This window comes from Camponotus vicinus, unplaced genomic scaffold (genome assembly GCF_025532165.1).
Source record: "Camponotus vicinus isolate PSW18456_S1 unplaced genomic scaffold, iyCamVici1.0 SCAF_8, whole genome shotgun sequence".
Taxonomy (NCBI): domain Eukaryota; kingdom Metazoa; phylum Arthropoda; class Insecta; order Hymenoptera; family Formicidae; genus Camponotus; species Camponotus vicinus.
Genome location: NW_028141980.1, coordinates 15955928 through 15975347, shown reverse-complemented (window position 1 = coordinate 15975347; position 19420 = coordinate 15955928). Strand labels below are relative to the sequence as shown.

General features: G+C 33.1%; 2 protein-coding genes across 12 annotated transcripts in view; one reads left to right on the top strand and one right to left on the bottom strand.

The window, feature by feature from the left end:
- Positions 1-19420, bottom strand: part of LOC145975977 (uncharacterized) — a 97430-nt gene that overhangs the window by 57992 nt on the left and 20018 nt on the right. The window contains exons 1-4 of one of the 9 annotated variants that reach the window (XM_083106760.1): positions 18997-19130; positions 18781-18878; positions 9601-9708; positions 8697-8893 (exon numbers count right to left, since the gene is read on the bottom strand). In XM_083106760.1, the coding sequence (XP_082962886.1) occupies positions 8697-8715 (19 nt within the window). In that variant the 5' untranslated portion in view covers positions 8716-8893; positions 9601-9708; positions 18781-18878; positions 18997-19130. Of the gene's footprint in view, positions 1-2148; positions 3404-3437; positions 3795-8696; positions 8894-9600; positions 9709-12266; positions 12483-18780; positions 18879-18996; positions 19131-19420 lie in introns of those variants that run through there. The other 8 variants (XM_083106762.1, XM_083106761.1, XM_083106765.1 and 5 more) reach the window with 8 other exon arrangements.
- On the top strand, positions 13181-18496 carry Thada (Thyroid adenoma-associated protein homolog). 3 transcript variants are annotated; one of them, XM_083106772.1, is made up of 14 exons: positions 13181-13474; positions 13603-13743; positions 13819-14460; positions 14561-14667; positions 14753-15059; positions 15139-15384; positions 15466-15822; positions 15917-16195; positions 16268-16465; positions 16552-16736; positions 16829-17384; positions 17509-17662; positions 17733-17992; positions 18076-18496. In XM_083106772.1, exons 1-14 carry the CDS (start codon positions 13295-13297, stop codon positions 18379-18381), a joined length of 3918 nt encoding a protein of 1305 aa, XP_082962898.1. In that variant the 5' UTR covers positions 13181-13294; the 3' UTR covers positions 18382-18496. The 3 variants fall into 3 exon arrangements, with proteins under 3 accessions (XP_082962898.1, XP_082962897.1, XP_082962899.1); XM_083106771.1 differs by having other exon boundaries at positions 14750-15059; XM_083106773.1 differs by having other exon boundaries at positions 13188-13474; positions 13608-13743; positions 14750-15059.

The following is a 19420-nucleotide window of genomic DNA, read 5'->3' as shown; positions in this document are numbered from 1 at the left end:
GCTTTTTAAACTGCATGTTCTTATACTTTTTTTTGCATTTAAAACAAGATAGAACTTAAACTTGAATGGAAAAAGAGAAAAGAAGAAGAAATCAGATAAAATAAATAGAAAAATCGATAATACGTAGAAAATCGCAAATAAAACGAAAAGGACAAACACAAATAAATATATGTATATTCAATATTGTTAACTAAATTACACACGCGAAGACGCTTCTAAATTATTGTAAAATTAGCGTCAAAATAATCCGGAGGCTTTTTATATTTCGTGGATAATTTTTATCACTTATATCTTCTATATCTTGCATCATATATATTATATATATTGATGTAAAAAATAACGTGATATTAATTTATGTTTGCACAGAAAAATATATTTGTAAACGTTAAATGATAAATATCTGATATTTATATCGATATAAAAAAATAATGTTGATTAATATTTATAGTCTCAAATTTCATATTTTTTGGATAAAATTCATGCCAGCAGTATTTTCCGGAAAAAATCGGTAAAAACTAGTCTTTTCTATTAAAAATGTTAAAATAAATAAAAAGCTTTTATCGATATTCATCAAGTGAGTGTTTTATAATTTAAACTTTATCTAAAATAAAATCTATAATATAGATTAGGAATCGACGTAGCAAATAAATAAATTTCTCATTAAAAAATATCGAAAGATATCGAAAGATAAAGCGAATTAGATCTATATATAACGATTACTATATATTAAGAGTTGATATAAAATTTAGTAACATTCATATTTTCGAAGTTTTCGTTTTAAAAAAGACTTTTTTTTCAAACTATAGCGATTATGAATATAATTTATTACAATTAAAATAATACTTTTTTGCATAAAGTTTTTGTTTTAAAAAAGACTATTATTATATTGTGATCATTTTTTTATTATAGAGATTATGAATATATGATTTTTATTACAATTAAAGTAAAAATACTCTTCTACAAAGTTATACAAATACATTCCAGTAGCATATTAGTTACTTTTATATTTTTTGTTCCGTTTCCAATTTATTCCATCGGATAAAGTCTGAGACAATGAAAATCGGGATTTATCATGATTTTTTCCGCTCGCTGGATTTTTCCGGCCAATCTTGCCGCGCTCAGATAAATACATTCGATACGCGATATGATACAAAACACGAAATTGTAAATTGTTATCGATTCTCGAGTCGATATCCGCGTGGATAAAAGGATCGCTACGAAGCACGCGAATCAACTTTTCTTCGAGATTTTCTTTGCGCTCGCGAAAGGGGGACTCGGTGTGCAACTTGGAGATCGCGTGTGTTCCCGCTACTACTCCGCTTTCTCGGGAAAGTACGCTAACTACGCTCGGGCGAAATCGCTCGAGAATCGACGACTCCTGCGATGCCTTAAACTAGCTACCACCAGCGCGTTTAATAGGATCGACACTCTAGAATTACTAACTATCAGTTAGGACCAAGTTCGTGACGGGCTACTATCAACTTGGGCCGTTATCGAGCGCTTCTTATCACGTTGGCTTGGAAAAGTCTCTATTATTATATCGTTCCCTTTTTTTAAATCATAGCAATTATATGAATGATTTATTAAAGTACAAATATTTGCATAAAGTTTTACGAATGCATTTTAAAAGAAACGTAAAAATACGTCTGGAATATTCGTTTCAAGCTAGAGTATCATAAAAGGATTATACATTGTATGTTTTTATATTTTATTTATTTATTTATCTTGAATCTTTTACGTTTCTCTGCGAGACGCAAACTTAAATACGAGCGAAATTAAATCGATTTTAATCACAGCACTGAAATGCGAATTCGCGGAAACCATTCGGCGGCTTTAGATAAACGCAGATCCCCAAAGAAAAAAAAATCGAATTATTCGAAGGGAATCAATGGCAAAACCGTTTGATCGATTAGCGATGCTCGACCGTTCGAATGTCAGGACGTGAAAAACAGTTGGAACGTGAAATAAATCGTTGCTTTCGCGGACACAAGTAACTGCTTGTTTTTGCTTGTTTTTACTTGTTTTCTTCTCTCGAGGTGACGTCGCTCCATCTGACATTTCGGCCCGAGATTTCAGGTACCTCGGGAAAAAAGACGCGGACGAATTGAGCGAGAGAAAACACCGATATACTCGCGATCTGTTACTCACCTTTTTTACGAATTGGCAAAATCTTGGCGATCCTCGACGCGCCCGCGTAATCCAGATCTCGATCGAGGACTGCCTCTTCGTCGTCGTTTCGATATTCCGTTTTCCACGCTCGCGCGCACCAAATGCAACACCGATCCTTTCCGCTCTCCTTTTCCCGAGAAAGAGAGAGAGAGAGAGAGAGAGAGAGAGAAGCTCTTTCTCTCCCACCGACGCGCGATCCTAACCTCGCGCTGCGCACAAACACAGGTGAAACACGGGCAAGTCGGCCGACACCGACGCGAGCGAAGATTCCGATCCGTCGATTGTCGCGACCTGTCAAATCCCCGCCGAATCTTCGGTCACTCGGACACTTGCGACGATCAGCACTCGATATTAATCTCGATCAATCTCTCTCGCTGGTATCATACTACTGAAACAACGAGCACTGACATAAGAACACTAATGATCCACTTCACTCGCGCACTGTTTATCCGATACTCTGCGAACGCGGTTCGAAAGCGACGAAACTTTGACAGGTCTCGGCTCTTTCGAATTCTTCCACGGGAGAAAAATACATCTCGCCGCGAAACAACATCGGGATCACTTTCCCGTCCCCTTGAAGATGGAGAGAAAGAGACAGACAGAGTGGGAAAAAAGGAAACTAAATTTCCACCGAAATATTACAGCGACCCGAGATCGTGACTTTGAGCTCCAACAAAGACGAGACGAGCGCACATACGCGCACGATACACTCTCCTCTCTCTCTCTCTCTAGCTTCCACACTCGTTTCTGCTGCGCCAGGACCCCGTCTACCTGTCACTCCGACGAATTCGAACTTTCGCGCATTCGCGCACGAGCTCGCGCGGAGCCGAAGAGAGAGACGCCCTCCAGTTGCATATGTTGCGGCGACAACTGTTCGCGGCGAATCTCCGTCCGTCCGTCCGTCCGTCCGACGCGACCGAGACGGGATGGGACGGGGCGGGACGAGGGACGACGGAACGAGGAGAGACGCGACCGGACGGCTTTCTCAAAATCGTCCATACGGCGGCGATTCTCCTCTCGCGCTAACAGAAGAGAGAAAGAGAGAAAGAGAGAGAGAGAGAGAGAGAGATAAAGAACAGGACGGTGAGACGAGAGAGCGCGCGCGACACGCGTACACACACGCACGGCTTTTCAAAAATACCACGCACCGACCAATCGGCGAGATTCGGCGCGGCCGCGATATGAGAGAGAGAGAAAGAGAGAGCGCGCAAGAACACAGAGCCGTTACGCGCGCGCGCGCGCCTACTCGTTTATGCCGCGTTCCTCACCGTTGATGCACGTACACTCGCCCAGGCGGCCGCTCACTGACACGGATACACACGTACACGCGCGAGCCAGTGCGCATTTCGCGGCGCTGGCGCGCTCGCGCATACAGACAAGCGCAGGACGGGAGACGCGCGAGCGCGCGCGATCGTGTCACCGCCGCGACGACGCGTCCCCGCTCGCGTTCGCGCACTCTCCTTCCCGGTGCGAGTCTCGATCTCGGGGGATCGTCGACGCTCGAGCCCTCGGCGAATCACGGGGACCGGCGATTTCCGATCTCGGGGACGTTTACGTTCCGCGATGTTCGAACGTGACGCGAAACCAATCGACCGACCGACCGACCGTCCGACCGGCCGAGGTAACTTAAACTGAACGCCAGCGCGCCTACGGTAAACGAGATTAAGCCTCGGTGCCGGCGGAGCCGCGGCGCCAGCCAATCAGCGCCGCGCTTTGTGCCTGCCGGCCAATCGGCGCGAGTTCTAACCTGGCGAACGGTTATCCCAGGTGCAGTCAGTAAGGCGCCATTGCGTTGGCACGTTACCTGCTCGGGGGGCGCGGCGAGCGGGGGGAGAGGGTGCGCGGGGTAAACGCGCGACCGACGGGGCGAGAGACGGAGAGAGAGAGAAAGAGACGGGGAATGTTTGGAGAAACGGCCGAATTTTATGTACGTCGAATGGAGAGTATCGAGAGTATCGAGAGTATATATGCGACGTACATACGTGTCGTTTCCTCGCCGATTTTTTCGCGACGAGGACGTATATCCGGCTTCCGGCGATACGAAGAAGCGCCGTAGATTCTTTTTTTTCTTTCGATCGTCCTAGACGTCGATATCGGATCGTCGTGGGTGGTTCCGCTTCCTTCGCATGTACACGTATACACGTGCGCGTACATACATACACACACGCAGATATATGTAGACCGTTTCTCTTTTAAACGCGCTCGGTATTTAATCTGACAATACATCAGATTAAAAAACACGGGATGAATAAGAGCAGATTGCGTGAAAATAAATATAAAATAATTTTAAAAATCATATATTTTATACATACATGTATAATATGTACATGTATATGTATGTAAAATTTTTAATTATCTGGCAATATTAATTACATGAAATGTGATATATTTTTTATAAATTTAATATATATAATAATATATAATATTTAATATGCATATAATAATAATTATATACCATATATATATGTATATATAATTTTAAATTTATATATAATGGTTGTTTTAAAAATATATAATAATTTTACTGATATTGATATGATATGAGTTTTCATGATAATTTTAAAAACATATAATGTTTTACAATATAAAAAAATAAATATATCACACATACATGCAATAAATTATATCTAATAATGGTTTTTTGACGTAAAAAATGTTTGATTAATGTAAAATGAATAATTCGTAAAATAATTTGTTATTTCGTAAAATAATAAATGGAGATAAATGTGTAAAGTAGGTCGAAAGTCTAGTTATTTTATATCTGGATACGTAAAATCGTTAGTAATATGCCGTTAATTATTAATTGAATTTATACTGAAAAAGACTATACGACGAAGCAATGGTGAATAAATATCACTTAATAAGTAAATATTAATTCATCGTCATTGGTCGTTTGCCAATTATTCTGTCCACGTCGCACTCACTCACCGCAATCGAATTAATTTGACAACCTTGATAGAAAGAAATAAAGGGAAAGAGACAGAGAAAGAGAGAGATAGATACAACTTACATTTATTATTTTGCTAATAATGAAATTTCATCGCGTTCGAACAAGAGAAACACCGCAATTGACAATATTTAAATCGATAATGAAAACAAAGAAGCCCCCGATATATATCTGCAGTGCAGTAGTCGCAAAGATCGCGCATAATAAAAACGATATGACAGAGAGGAAAATCTACTAAAAAAAAAATTACGGATATAATAAATCTCACACTGGCTACCGTTAGTGAATTACCCGCGAGAAAGGAAGTCGAGATGAAAAGGCTTCATTTGCATCCTTCGCCATCTTGTGATATCCATTAAAGAGATAAGATTGAGGCGATTTAGCGCGAAGGTAGCGAGAAATTTATATTTAAGACAAGATTCTCGCGCGCGAAATGCAAAATACAGGTTGAAAGATATACCGTGCAGCTCGTCTCGATTAATCATCGACTATACAGCCGTTGTGTAAGATCGCGCGTGTGTCTCTCGCATTTTCAGAATGACCGGAATATTATCCTTTAAGTACGAGCGACTGGAGGTGTCAGGAGCGAGCGTTAAAAGACGTTATTCCAACGAGTTACAAGTTACGAGGTAACGTTGGATCGATTTCCCGCTATATAAACGCGCGATCGATCTTAAGTTTTACGTACTTTCATAAATTCGATTCTGAAATCTGTTCTTCACGCCGATTCTTCCGCGACCGTTCAATCATCAGCTGTTATCCGGGCGCGCGCGAATTCCATTCAACTCCAGCCGCCACTCATTGACGCCGTTATTGATTAGAATCTGGGAGGAAGAATGACAGAAGTGTCAAATTCGCATTCAGCCTCCTTATCGAGTGCATTTTCAATGTAACAATTACAGCGTAACTAATTCAAGATTCGCCTCATGACGTATCCATTTATAACGAGCTCTACAATTATCGTCTGTCATCCACGAATGTTGGTTCGTGACAAATAGGGAGGAGGGCTTCGCCGCACAACTCTCAATTTTAAACCTATTGTAATCTCCAAACAATTGTTCCCGGAATATATATATATGAGATGCAACTGCGGCGGAAATGCTCTCGGCTTGTCCGGAGGAGAAAGCTCGACAACCAAGTACAAGTAAATTTGAAGTTTCTGAAGCGACTGCGCGATATAAGTATCAGGCTGGGAATAAATTTGGGAAAGCGGGAAAACTTTCTCAATCTCGAGAATTAATCGCGTCCACTTGAATTACTTATTGTTAATCTAAAATTATGTTTTCCCTCATACACACACACACACACACACATGCACGTGTGCCAACTTTCCTGCGATCAAACAACGTTTTAATAATACAGGTACAATATCGAGCCGAACACGGAGGGGGAAAGGGGGGGATTCAGAGTGAGCTTAGCATAATTTCGCATCGTCGGACGATAGCAGTATTGCTATAAAAGGGAAAGTACCGCTCTCTTAATGAGATGCCCGTTATACGGCTTCCAGATGTCTGTGGCCTAATGCAAGCGCGCACAGCGAGAACTTCCTCGTTCCTGTGCGAAAATTTTAACGCTAGGTGAACACTGAAACGCGCGCAGACGACACGCCGAGACTGCAGCAATAGATTCTCGTGTCTCGTTATTTTAAATTAGAGGGCCCGGAATTCCGGGAACGGAGTGCATCAGCGATACAGCGATACCTGTATATTATTCCTATGTTTATTTCAACCGTCGCACGGCTTCTACCTGCGTAGAGCTGACTGGAAGATCGCTAAAGAATTTATACAGAGACACATATATTATGCACGATATGTATACACAGTGTGTGTGTGTTCACAGGATATAATAGAAATCGCACATTCTCTTGAACCGAAAAAGAAATAGAATTAGAAATATAATTTGAAATGACAATATTGAAAATTTATGAATTAATTAATTATGAAACCATGCATTTTGTTGATATCAAACTATTATAACTGATGAATTATTTTCTCTCGGAAATAGGTATGTATTATAATCTTCATATACACAGTGTATGCGTATGTACAGGATATAATAGAAATCGCTCATCCTTTAAACCGAGAAAGCATTAGAGATATAATTTAAAATAACAATTGAAAATTTATGAATTAATTAATTATGAAACATTTTGTTGATATGAAAATTATAACTTATGAACTTATTTTCTCTCGACAATAGGAGATATGTACTTCATTCGTATAATGTATATGCAAGATATAATAAAAATCGCTCATTTTCTTGAATCGAAAAAGTACTAAAGACTTAATTAGAAATGACAAAATTTATGAATTAATTAATTATGAAACCATGCGTATTTTATTGATATCGAAATTATAATTAATGAATTATTTTCTCTCGACAGTAGAAGATAATCTTGATTTGTGTACACAGTACATGTGAATATAGGATGTAACAGAAGTCGCTCATTCTTTCGAACCGAAAAATGATTAGAGAGATTTAATTAGAAATGATACAAAATTTACGAATTAATTAATCATGATACCATGCGTATTTTGTTGATATCGAAATTATAACTAATAAATTATTTTCTCTCGACAGTAGAAGATAATCTTCATTCATATATACAGTGCATGTGTAAATAGGATGCAACAGAAGTCACTCATTCTCTCAAATCGAAAAATGATTAAAGAAATTTAATTAAAAATGATACAAAATTTACGAATTAATTAATTATGAAATCATATGTATCTTGTTGATATTATCAATGAAATTATAACTAATGAATATTTTCTCTCGCCAGGAGATATGTACTCTTCACGCGTTATAGCATAAAAGAAAGTTATCTCAGCCAGCGTTTCTTAACCGCGTTTCATGATTAATGTACAATATTGAGAGAATATCTAGCTGACGTAGTCTAACAATAAGTAAGCGACAAAAAGCCTCTATTTTATGACACGTTTTATGACGATAAGCGTATCACGCATTATTATAAACATCAGCAAATCTGTCATTTTTAATTAGTACGTTTTATTGAATCTACTATTTTGATGCGTTTTATTCAAACATCGCTGAATGATATTTACAACATAAAATAAAAAAAAATTAAATTACAAATAAAATTACAATTTACAATTTATATACAGAATATTATTATAAAATTGATATAATTTAAGAAAGTAAAGTGTAGAAAATTTTATATTTTTCCTCTTTTTAAATATTTTTAAATATATTCTCACAAATTTGACAATAAAAAATAAGACTGACTGATTTTAAAATTGTATCCAAAAACATCGACCGGAAGTCAATATCAAAATAGTACGTTCAAAAAATTAGGACTTCTGTTGACATCTCTTCATGATTGTCTTTTGCCGACGTTAATTCTACCTGAGAATCTACAAATATTGTTTATCTAGCGGATCGAAAGAAACATCTTCCTGTTTCCTGAATTCGAAACGATGATTGACATAGTGGCGTGTGGAATTTAATTGTAGAGACTAGTTGATTGCCCCTGCGAAGCCCCGTAACTCCTCGCTAATTGAATCTGACAGGGGAAAGGGAAAGCAAAGGGGGTTGGCCAGTAAATCGAATTAGCAGTTACCTCGGTTATTTACCAGCATCAGACGATTCTCCGCGAGACATGTTCCGCTCAAATGATTCGAGAGAGAGAATTCTCTTGCTACGGTACAAATGTCCCACGGTGAAACGAGAAACGAAGCGCGGAATTGGTCGGCGAAGACATTGCATGTTACGTGCCACGTTGTCTCTTATAAATACGTCCCCCGAGCATTCTTGTGGCTGAAAAACAATGAAAAGACAAGAATGAAAAAGAAAATCACAATAGCAAGACAGAAAAAAACTAAATGGTGAATTTATGTCTCAAAGTAAAAATATCATATATTAATCTTTAAAGACACTCCGTACGTATCTAAAGATGAGCAGGTAGGTACTCTTCGATTCAAGAGAAGGTCTTCAAACAGAAGCCTCAATTTAAAACCTCATTCCCCAATTTCAAATTCAATTCTAGAGTTGTTTTGTATTCTATAGTTACGAAAGTATCCTACTAGTGGTGTGAGCGTGTCGAATAGTTTCGTCGGAAATTGAGAGTCACAAAACGCGTTGCTTCGCTCAACTGACGTAAATGAGAAGAAAATTCCACAAACTTGTTCGCCACAAACCACCCTCATACGAAAGAGATTCGCGGTCGATCCAAGAATTCCGTATGCATAGTTATACATTGTTGGCAATGCGGATTACTTATCAAGAATATGCGCGATGTAAGTAATTTTGAAGAATTGCGCGATCTTGAAGTCTTATTAATAAATTTTCGATATCTACTAGTAATCTCGCAAACTAAAGATATTACAGAATCAACGGATGATTGCGCGCTCAATGAGAATATTCATTGTATTACTTCTTTTATTTTTCATATTTCTCGTAATATAAATCGATATAAGATAAATATATGAAATGCCAATAATATTTTTACTTTTATATTATCTTACTTTTATGTCTTTTCTTCTTTTATCTTACATCTCTTTTTTTCTTTATTTAATAAATCTTTTTCGTGGTGCTTTGTGCAGTTAAAATGAAATAAGTATGGTCACGTTTTACTGCAACAAGAAACAGAGAAAGCATACAGAAAATGTGGGTAAGGGAGACAAAGCTTTATTAAATTTATCATTATTATATAAAGCTTGAATTTAATCATATATATTTGTTATACATTTATAGATATAATCAAATATAGTTTCTCGAGTTTTATTCTCCAAGAAAGCAAATATTCGATTGTTTATATTTTTTTTTATATAACTCAATTATATCTTCGTATCTGACGAAAAACATTTTATTTTTCGATCTCGAGATCTGGTTGGATAAATTCATAAATATATCTGAATGTGGTAAGTAAAAAGATTTGTAGCTAATTTAAATGACGATTAATTACGCAGATTACGCGGCTCCGTAATCGCGTGGCCGCATTTTCGGTCAGATGGAAGGGAGAAACTTCGGCCAGAGAATAGTCGGAAATGTTCTGGGATTCTTCCCAGGATGACGCGCAATTAAAATAACGAAACACAACAGAGCTCTCATGTAATTCTCAAAGATTCATCTCTTCCCGCGGTTCGTACATTAACGAAGACATTATACTACTGCCTGTGCTTGACCTCGTATTTAAGAATGCTATAAAAACATGAAAAACTATGTAGCGTAATTTTTTCGACCTTTTTCAGAAAAATATACGAAAATACGATACAATTATACGTTACAATTTATATTTGAATTTATCGTATGTTTCCCAAAAATAAACTATTTGTAATCGCGCGCGAATCTAATTTTATAAAATATATAATGGATTTCTTATAATTTTATTGTTTTATAAATATTAAATTTTCAAAATATTATATTACAAAATATTATATTGCAAAATATTATATTACAAAAATTATATATTTTTTAAATAATTATTTTACATGAATAATCAGAAATAAAAAAATTAATTATTTTGACGGATATCTTGGTACAAAATATATTTTATACAGACTGCATCATTGCAAAATTATAAAACGACCATTTGTATAAACACGGCTTAAGCATTTACGAGATGTTTTATAATTAGTTTCACTATACTTAAATAGTACTTTTCTTCATTTTTACCTTTAATACATTGTACATATTTATAACAATTCTCACATATTCATAATAATTCTCCGTGCAAATTTATTACGAAGGAAAAATATTTCAAAATAATAATTGCAATTGTACTGATGTGGACTGACCTAATAATGTCATTGAAACTGATGCTCTTCGAAATTGTTTTGTAGTGAATAAAGATTGTTCACGCGAAATTGCAATCTTCTAAATAACGTAGGGAAATCAGTTTCATGAATTAAGTTTCCAAGGCAAGTTGTATCACATAAATATAAATACGACTATTTAACAACATTTGAAAGACTTTATAAAGAATTAATAAAAAGAGGAAAAGATTCATTCAAAAAATTTCTCATAAATTGCTACATAATAAAATACAAAAAAAGAAAATATATGTCTGAAAAATAAAACTATTAATAAAATATTAAAAAGTAATATAATTTTATGAGAAATATTAAGAAATAATACCAAATTTGTAATATAATTTAATAATATTAAATAATAAATTATTAATAAATAATTAAAGAAATAATACTAAATTTATTTTCATTAATTATTCATATTTCATAAATTAATAAAATATTAAAACATTAATACATTGTAAATAATAAAAATATAAGTATACAGTACACATTAGTGTACTGTATACTTATACTTAACATATGCACAAACAATAAGTTGTTTGTTTGTTTAATATTATCAAATATTAATATTATTATTTGATAAATATTAATATAATTATTAATATATTCATATAATTTTGCGATATAGTTCCTAATTACTTAAACAAGGAAGAACATAGCTATCATATTAATTTTTTAGAATATTAAAAATGTCTTGAAAAAGAATATGTTATAGTTAACAATGTAATTAATAGCGAGAACAAATTTGATAATTTAAAATAAAAAGAGATATATCTTTTTCGGCACTTTGTTATAAAAATTACATTTTTTGTTTATTGATATAATATTGATGTTTTAGAAAGTAAATAAATTGCCAATACAAATATTTTTTGAGTTTTTTGAAAAATAAAGGATATTTTGTAAGTCAAGTTTTTCACAAATTATTAACGATAAGATGTAACACGTCATCTGACATGTGTAAATCAACAAGATTGTAATGTATCTTTTAAAATTTAGCAAAATAAGGGCCATTCTAAACATAAAGCGGAAATATGTGTGTAATATATACCGCCAAGATAAGCCTGTCGTCAGAATAAATGCGAGTACAGGTTATACCATAGAATATCAGAGCTATATACATATATAGCGTGTGATTTATACACATAGTGTGCACTAAGCAGTAAATGCCTTTAGTATTTACGAGATCCATTTTTTAAAAACAAACAAATACTAAACAACAATGTAATAGTCAATAAGAAAGTATTAGAGATTTCTTTCTGTCACATTGCTTATATTAAATTAGATATAAAATGACAAATAAAAAAAAAATTTTTATAAGGAAAATTGAAAGCATGATATTGACATCAGTTAATCACAAAACGATAATGTTATAGATATACCTGATCAAGATGTATCAATTGCTTCGTTGCACTTTCGAAAGAAAATGATGCTCTTAAATATGCGAAGAACATTTCTCGAGCATGCATTAGATACTGGATCATCAATACCGATGTGTTAACGTATAATACACGATGAGAGCACTTTGTGAGATATCTCCGATAATTCTTCCCGCGTATGTGTAAAATTTACTTTTAGACACTAATAGAATTGCGAAGCGATTCAAGTACATACATTCCATGAGTGACCGCCATTCGAAATCTATCGAACCACAATCGAGATATCGAAACGATCGGCAGCGAACTAATTGCGTATATCACGCTATAAATATGTCTGTTTTAATTGCATTATCTGTATTCTCAACATGAAATATTTATATATAAATTCAGTTTTTAAAGAAAAAAAGGCAATAAAAATAAAAAGTGCAATTTACATGAAAACAATTATTAATTATTGATAGAGAGATAAAATATTTAAAATATCTCGACAAATATGATACAAAGAATTGAGATAATACATATTTGTATTTTTGACTGCGAATATATTGAAAATAATGTTAAAATATTGAAATATGTGCTAGAGATAAAAATCCTACTTTATTTAATTATTATTATTTACTAATATCAAATATTCAAATAAAATTGTAATAGAATATCTTGTACAAATTTTCTCAAGAGATTGATTTATTTAAATTTTATCTGGATATCAAAATATGTATTTGATGAATTTAAATTTCTACAAGTAGGCATCTATCTTAATCGGATAATTGATCATTGATTAATAGAGAAATTAGCGAGTATCGGTAAAAGCGTATTTATATATATATATATACATATTAAATTGCACTAAAGATAGTAAAGATGGCATTACATGGATGTGTCAAAAATGTATGTAAACAGAGTTTTCCAACCTAGAAAGATACACGTTGTACATCGTGCCTACATAACCATAATTGATGGTTGAAGGCACATTAAATATTTATAAAAAAAAAAAACGTACATCACGCTGTACAATATTGCTGATTTAAATAATGCAGGAATTAAAAAATATGAGCGAGGAGGAACTTTATAGATTATTAAATGGCCTAAGAATATTGAAACAAAAGGGAGAGTTGGATACCGATGACAAACTCGCGCAGCAAACTGTCAAATGGCGAAATACCTTGGAATACTGTGTCTTGGAAACGTGTATCAGGCATTATAGCGAAAAGGTAACAATTAATTTCCAATTAACAGTAACTCTTTAATAAGAAAAAATTTATTTTATAAATAATACCTATTTTTAAAATTCAAAAAGATATTAAAATCAAATAGTTTTACATATTGTTTCATTACACAGTGTAGATTGGAAACATTGGCACTCTTAGTGGAATCAAAGAAAAGTACATTACGTTTTACACGCATGGAGCTTGATACAATTCTGTTATTTTTAAAGTATAATCTATGTGAAAAGATGGAATATGTACCCTTTGTCAAGAAGGTACAAGATATATTGGCATTGTCTTTTTGTTCTATCAAAATTTTATGTAAATTAAATTTATAATTCTTTTTATAGGCTTTAAAGCGATTGAAAGATAGTTTGGCTGTTCTGCAGAGACAACTGACTCAAGAAGAAAACATGAGAAATCGTTATAAAGAACAAAATAATCTTATTGAAACATATGAAAATGCTTTAGCTTTATCTTATAAAACTTCTGAGGAAATTAAACAAAATATAATGGATTACACTATATTTTTTATAAACTTGCGTGAAATTTGTGTCAACAATTTGTATCCAGATGCAACGTACAGTCGTAGACGGTCCAGCTTGCAAATCCTTTTACTCATGCAACATTTACTTTGTAATGAATTTAAAGATATAAAATGGACTAAAGAACAAGCCGAAGTAATATTCCAGTGTTTATTGCTGGACACATATGAACCAAATAAGGAAATGGCATATCAAATATTAAAGCTTATAAATCCAATGTTATTATGTTTAGATTTGGAATCTCAAGTTCAACTAATAATTAAAGTTGCGCTTGAATTAGGTAGCAGCATACGACCCATAGACAGTGTTACAGCTGCATATATGTTGAAAGTATCTAAATTATCTCCTGTTATAAGAAATATACTTTGCGATTATTGCAGTGCAGAAGACAATATGATAGAGGCAATAACATTACAATTAGTATTGCTATTGTATAGAAAATTGCATGTATGTATATAAAATCAATCCTTTTGTTTTAGAAAATTTATAATTAATAAATTTTTATTATTAACTTAATATAATGTCTTTATTATTCTTACTTTTTCAGGAAGCATTAACTTTAGCAAAACAAAACATAGGAATGGCAATTGTTAAATGTTCCTTATATGGATATTTATTCTGCATAAGAAGTTTGCTTGCTGATTGTGATTTAAGGTAATTAAGTGAAAAGAATGTACTGTTTTTGTAAATATAATTTTGTTTACAAATTTAATTGATGACATGGTTTTTTTTATAGAAGTGCAGGAACAGACAATTTATGGCAAAATACTATAGCCAATATCATATTATTGAGTTTTGAATTAAATCATACTGTTTCTGTGATAGTAAATAATTCCTCACCAGAAGGGCATTTACCCATGGACTTGAAATCATTAAATTTTAATGACGATACATTATTTTCTGAGAAAGAAACTATAACACCGCAAATGGTATTACTGTGTTCTTGGCGTACTGTTAAAGAAGTCAGTCAATTGTTTGGGCTATTGGCTAGCAAGGCATCAATACAAACTGGTGAATCTATAAACGGGTTACTAACAGAGGAACAAGTGAGATATATATAAATCTAGCACATTTTAGGTGTACATATTTTCATAACTAAAGCCTAATATAATAATATGTTAACAGATCAAGCATATAATGAAACATCTAGTTTTGTTATTATGTGAAACGAAACATAGAGGTGCATTTGAGCAGGCATATGTTGGTTTCTATCAAGTATGCGCACGATTGTGGCGATTAACAAACACGACTTTAAATGTAGAACCTATACATTGGTTGTACGATATCTTAATAGGTATCACAGGATTAATGCCAGGATATTCGAAATTATGTGCAACAAGAAGAAGCGCGGGAGTACCGTTCATGATACAGGTTTGAGCAAAAATGAAGAATGATATCTTATCAAACAAAAAACTTTGGAAAAGATGCTAAGACAAATTTATCTTAAAATAGGCAGTGCTATCCTCAGAACCAAAAATCCATGATAATTCAAATGTGTCTGCGTTTCATTCAGTTATGAATATTTTATTACAATTTTCGTTGCTCGAAAACACAATTAGTTGGCAAGAAATAAAGTGTATAATGTATAAAAGTACAATATTTTCCAAATACGAGCATTCAACGAAATCAATAATAGAAAATAGTAACAATTATAAGGAAATTAATTTTGATATAACCCAGATAAAAACTCATTCTATGAACATTCTTAGAGCTTTATTCAGACATTCTCAACTTGGAGATATGGTCAAGAATTATATTGCTGATGGTTTAATAGTGGCATTTAAAAATTATGATAGTAAAACATGGGCGGTAAGTAATGGCTCAATTATTTTGATATGAAAAATATTAATAATATTCGTATTTGAATAATTTATCCACAAAAGTAATTTTTTTTTAAATGCAGGAACGTAACGCGGCTACATTATTGTTTAGTGCGCTTATAATTCGAATTTTTGGCGTTCAAAGAACCAAGGATCATATTAATTTGACGACAGATAACAAAATGACAGGCAGAATATTTTTTGAAAGATATCCTCATCTCCTGCCTTTTATTCTAGATGAATTGCAAACTTTTATATCAATTAATGATACCATGATAAAATCGAATGTGCAGGCAATCTTATTATTATTGTCACGATTATATATTAATTATCATTTTGATGGAACAGATATTGCTTGGAAGGTAGTTATAAAAAAATCCAATCTTCTTGCTGTTTGTTAAAGATGAACAATATAATGACAGGTGTGTTTCCAGATAAACGAGTTTGTTAATTTGGTATCGCAATGCGCTAAAAGCCCTGTATATAAAACACGTGAACTGGCAGCTAGAGCATTGGTGCCGTTTTTAACGGAGAATACAGCCTACAGTTTTGTCAAAAAGTTACTTCTAGTTTTATGTACAGTGCGAGATACTCGGACCTCAGCAAATCTAATACATGGATATTTATTACAGGCAAGCAGATGAAATTTAATAATTGAATAATTAGAATATTAACTAGAGTTATTAAAATATTAATTTCTGATATTAAAAATTTGTAGATACTAGAGATCTTAACAAAATTGCCATCTATTCAGCTGTTAAAATCTGACGTTACAGATTTTTTAAACACAACAGATTGGATTTTGGAAGGATTAGAAAAAGGAACCAATGGATTTGGTTGTTTTCCAATAGCTACTGTATACATTGATATTCTTCATAAATTATACAATTTAGATAAAAATATGTAAGATAAACATTTCGCGAGATCTCTATAACTCTTGAGTCTATCTCTATAACTCTATAAACTTCTTTTATAAACTTTTTCATATTTTTTAGGATCGAAAGCTGTAAAATGGAGAATATATTGCACAGACTGCGACAACACTTAATCGAAAAAGATCTATTAAGAAGAAGACCGGGAGAACAAATGTACAAAATATCTGTAATTATATTTATACTATGCGTCGGAAAACATTCGAATTTCTTACAAACGATGTACAATGGACAAAGCGAAGCTTTCAATATATATTCGCAGCTTTTGATCGTGCCAGAGGCAGAGATACAAAGTATCGCTTGGAGCACTATTTTCGAAGTACTTAAAAAAGAATCTTGTCGGCAAAAAAAAATATTGAGTAGTTATGCTATTGATGCGGTTGTTGATTTTACTAAAGATTTACACAAATATAATCCTAAGCTGCAAGATACAATTTTCGATTTCTTATATAACTGTCTAATGGATGTAAATGAATATTGTATTGCTGATAAGCGTAAAATTTGTAACTTGGTTACGAGAAAAATGCACTCACATGATGCGAGCAATATATATTCTCAACGTATTTGTTATTTAAGATTGCTAGGCAAATGTATGGTGACATTAACTCACGAATTGAAGGTTTGCTGATTATTTTGCTCATTTTTATTATTAATCTTTTTTCGCACAGATTGTTTCATATTTTTATATTTTTGTTATGTTTCTTTGACATCTTTGTAACACATATTTATATGTTTATTTTAAGAATGAAGAGTTTAGAATGGAAGATGTAGAAGATATCTATAGAAAAGTTTGTGACAGCAGTTGGATTGGTTCATTATGTAAAGATCTCAGATCGTCGGTTTTCGACATATTGTATGATCTTTTTAATAAGGACAATATTGATTCTAAACATTGCCGTAAGTTTGAATTGATCATTACTATATTTAAATTAACGTAAAAGTATAATATAAAAGATAATATTTATAGATCCTACATTGGATTGGTGGACAATGTTGTTACAATTGTTGGTCGACGATAATGCGGGCATTCGACACGAAGCATCCAAGTTAATTTGCAAAATTGAACCGTGCAACGAATTGGAGTGCATCGAGAGTATTCTGCCAATATTTTTTCAAAAGTTTAACGAAACAGTCGCCAATAAATGTCCCGAAATAGCGATTAGCGCTCTATTCTGTTGGAGCATTTCGTTATTAGGGGATGCGGATTATGAAATGGACGAAACGGATGTAAGTGAATATTCTAGTTACTAATTATAATTGAAAGAATCCAAATGCTATCGTTAAAATAACAATTTGAATGTTTGAATTAGGTATTCAACAAATGTAGGAACTATGATGTTTTTGAACCTGTGAAGATATCAGAATTATGCTTTGGTTTTACGAAATCGATAATGCAACGATATCCTATTAATAGAACATTATCACCGGATGTTGTGAGATGGATAAATTATCGCCTAGATACTGATTTCTCTGCATCATCGTCCTTTAAGGACATCGCACACAATTATAGAAACAATGTGCCGATACTCGAGAACAAACTAGATGAAATTCTAGATCCGACATACAAAGACAAATTATTGCAAATTTTGGCATGTGAAAAATACGTGTCATTGTAGTGTAAAAAATTCCTACACATCTTTGTCACATAATCTTGTATCTAATTATGTATATAAATACATAAATTTTATGAAATTCAATTGAATTTAATGTAAGAGCATATCCTGAACTAAACAAAATATGGCAAAAATATATCAAACAAGAAATGCAAATTTTAAAACCATTCTTTCTTTAAAACATGGAAAAAGCAATATTCTGTATATAATGATATATAAAAGAGTTCCTTCCTTCTTCTCTTTCTTTTCTTTTCTTGATTGTGCATTTCAATATTTTTCATTATTTTCAATAATAGAAATTATATTACTGCAATATTTCAATCATTTTTTAATAGCTATTAGAAAATACTGAATTCTGCTAATATCTAAATTAATTAAATATAATAATTGTGTTTGATTCACCTTCAAATCGCAGTATCCTTTGATAAGCTTCAAATCAGTCATGGAATAGTTACACTCCAATGTCACCGACTTTAATGTCAGCAATCTGCTTTTCGTTCCTAGAATTATTCAAAATATTCCTTGTTTTATCTCCTTTTTTCAGCAAATTGCATTAAAAATGCAATTAATGTACAATTATCATTAAAAATTAATTATCATTAATCATTAATTACATACCGTTGATTATACGCTTTAGGTAATGATGACGTATTGCTTCGATTTAGCGATATTGATTGTTAATATGTTTATAAAAATATTTCAAAGTTTATTTCTCTCTGCATATTAAGTAGTATTAGTTTATTTGCACTTTTATTTCTTTTTTCTTTTGCTTTTTTCTTTCGATATAGAAAAATTAAATATACACATATGTAAAGTTATATTTTGAATTAAATGTAACTAAGTCACGCATGCGCAAACAGAGCTATGACGTATGCAATTAAAGTGCATTCAATGGGTGCATCCAGAAGCACAACCGCTCACTGAGCGGCTAAGTAGCAATCGAATGTGATTGGTCAATTCAAATATAGAAACCAATCACATTCAATTGCTACTTAGCTGCTCAGTGAGCGGTTGTGCTTCTGGATGCACCCAATAGCACGAC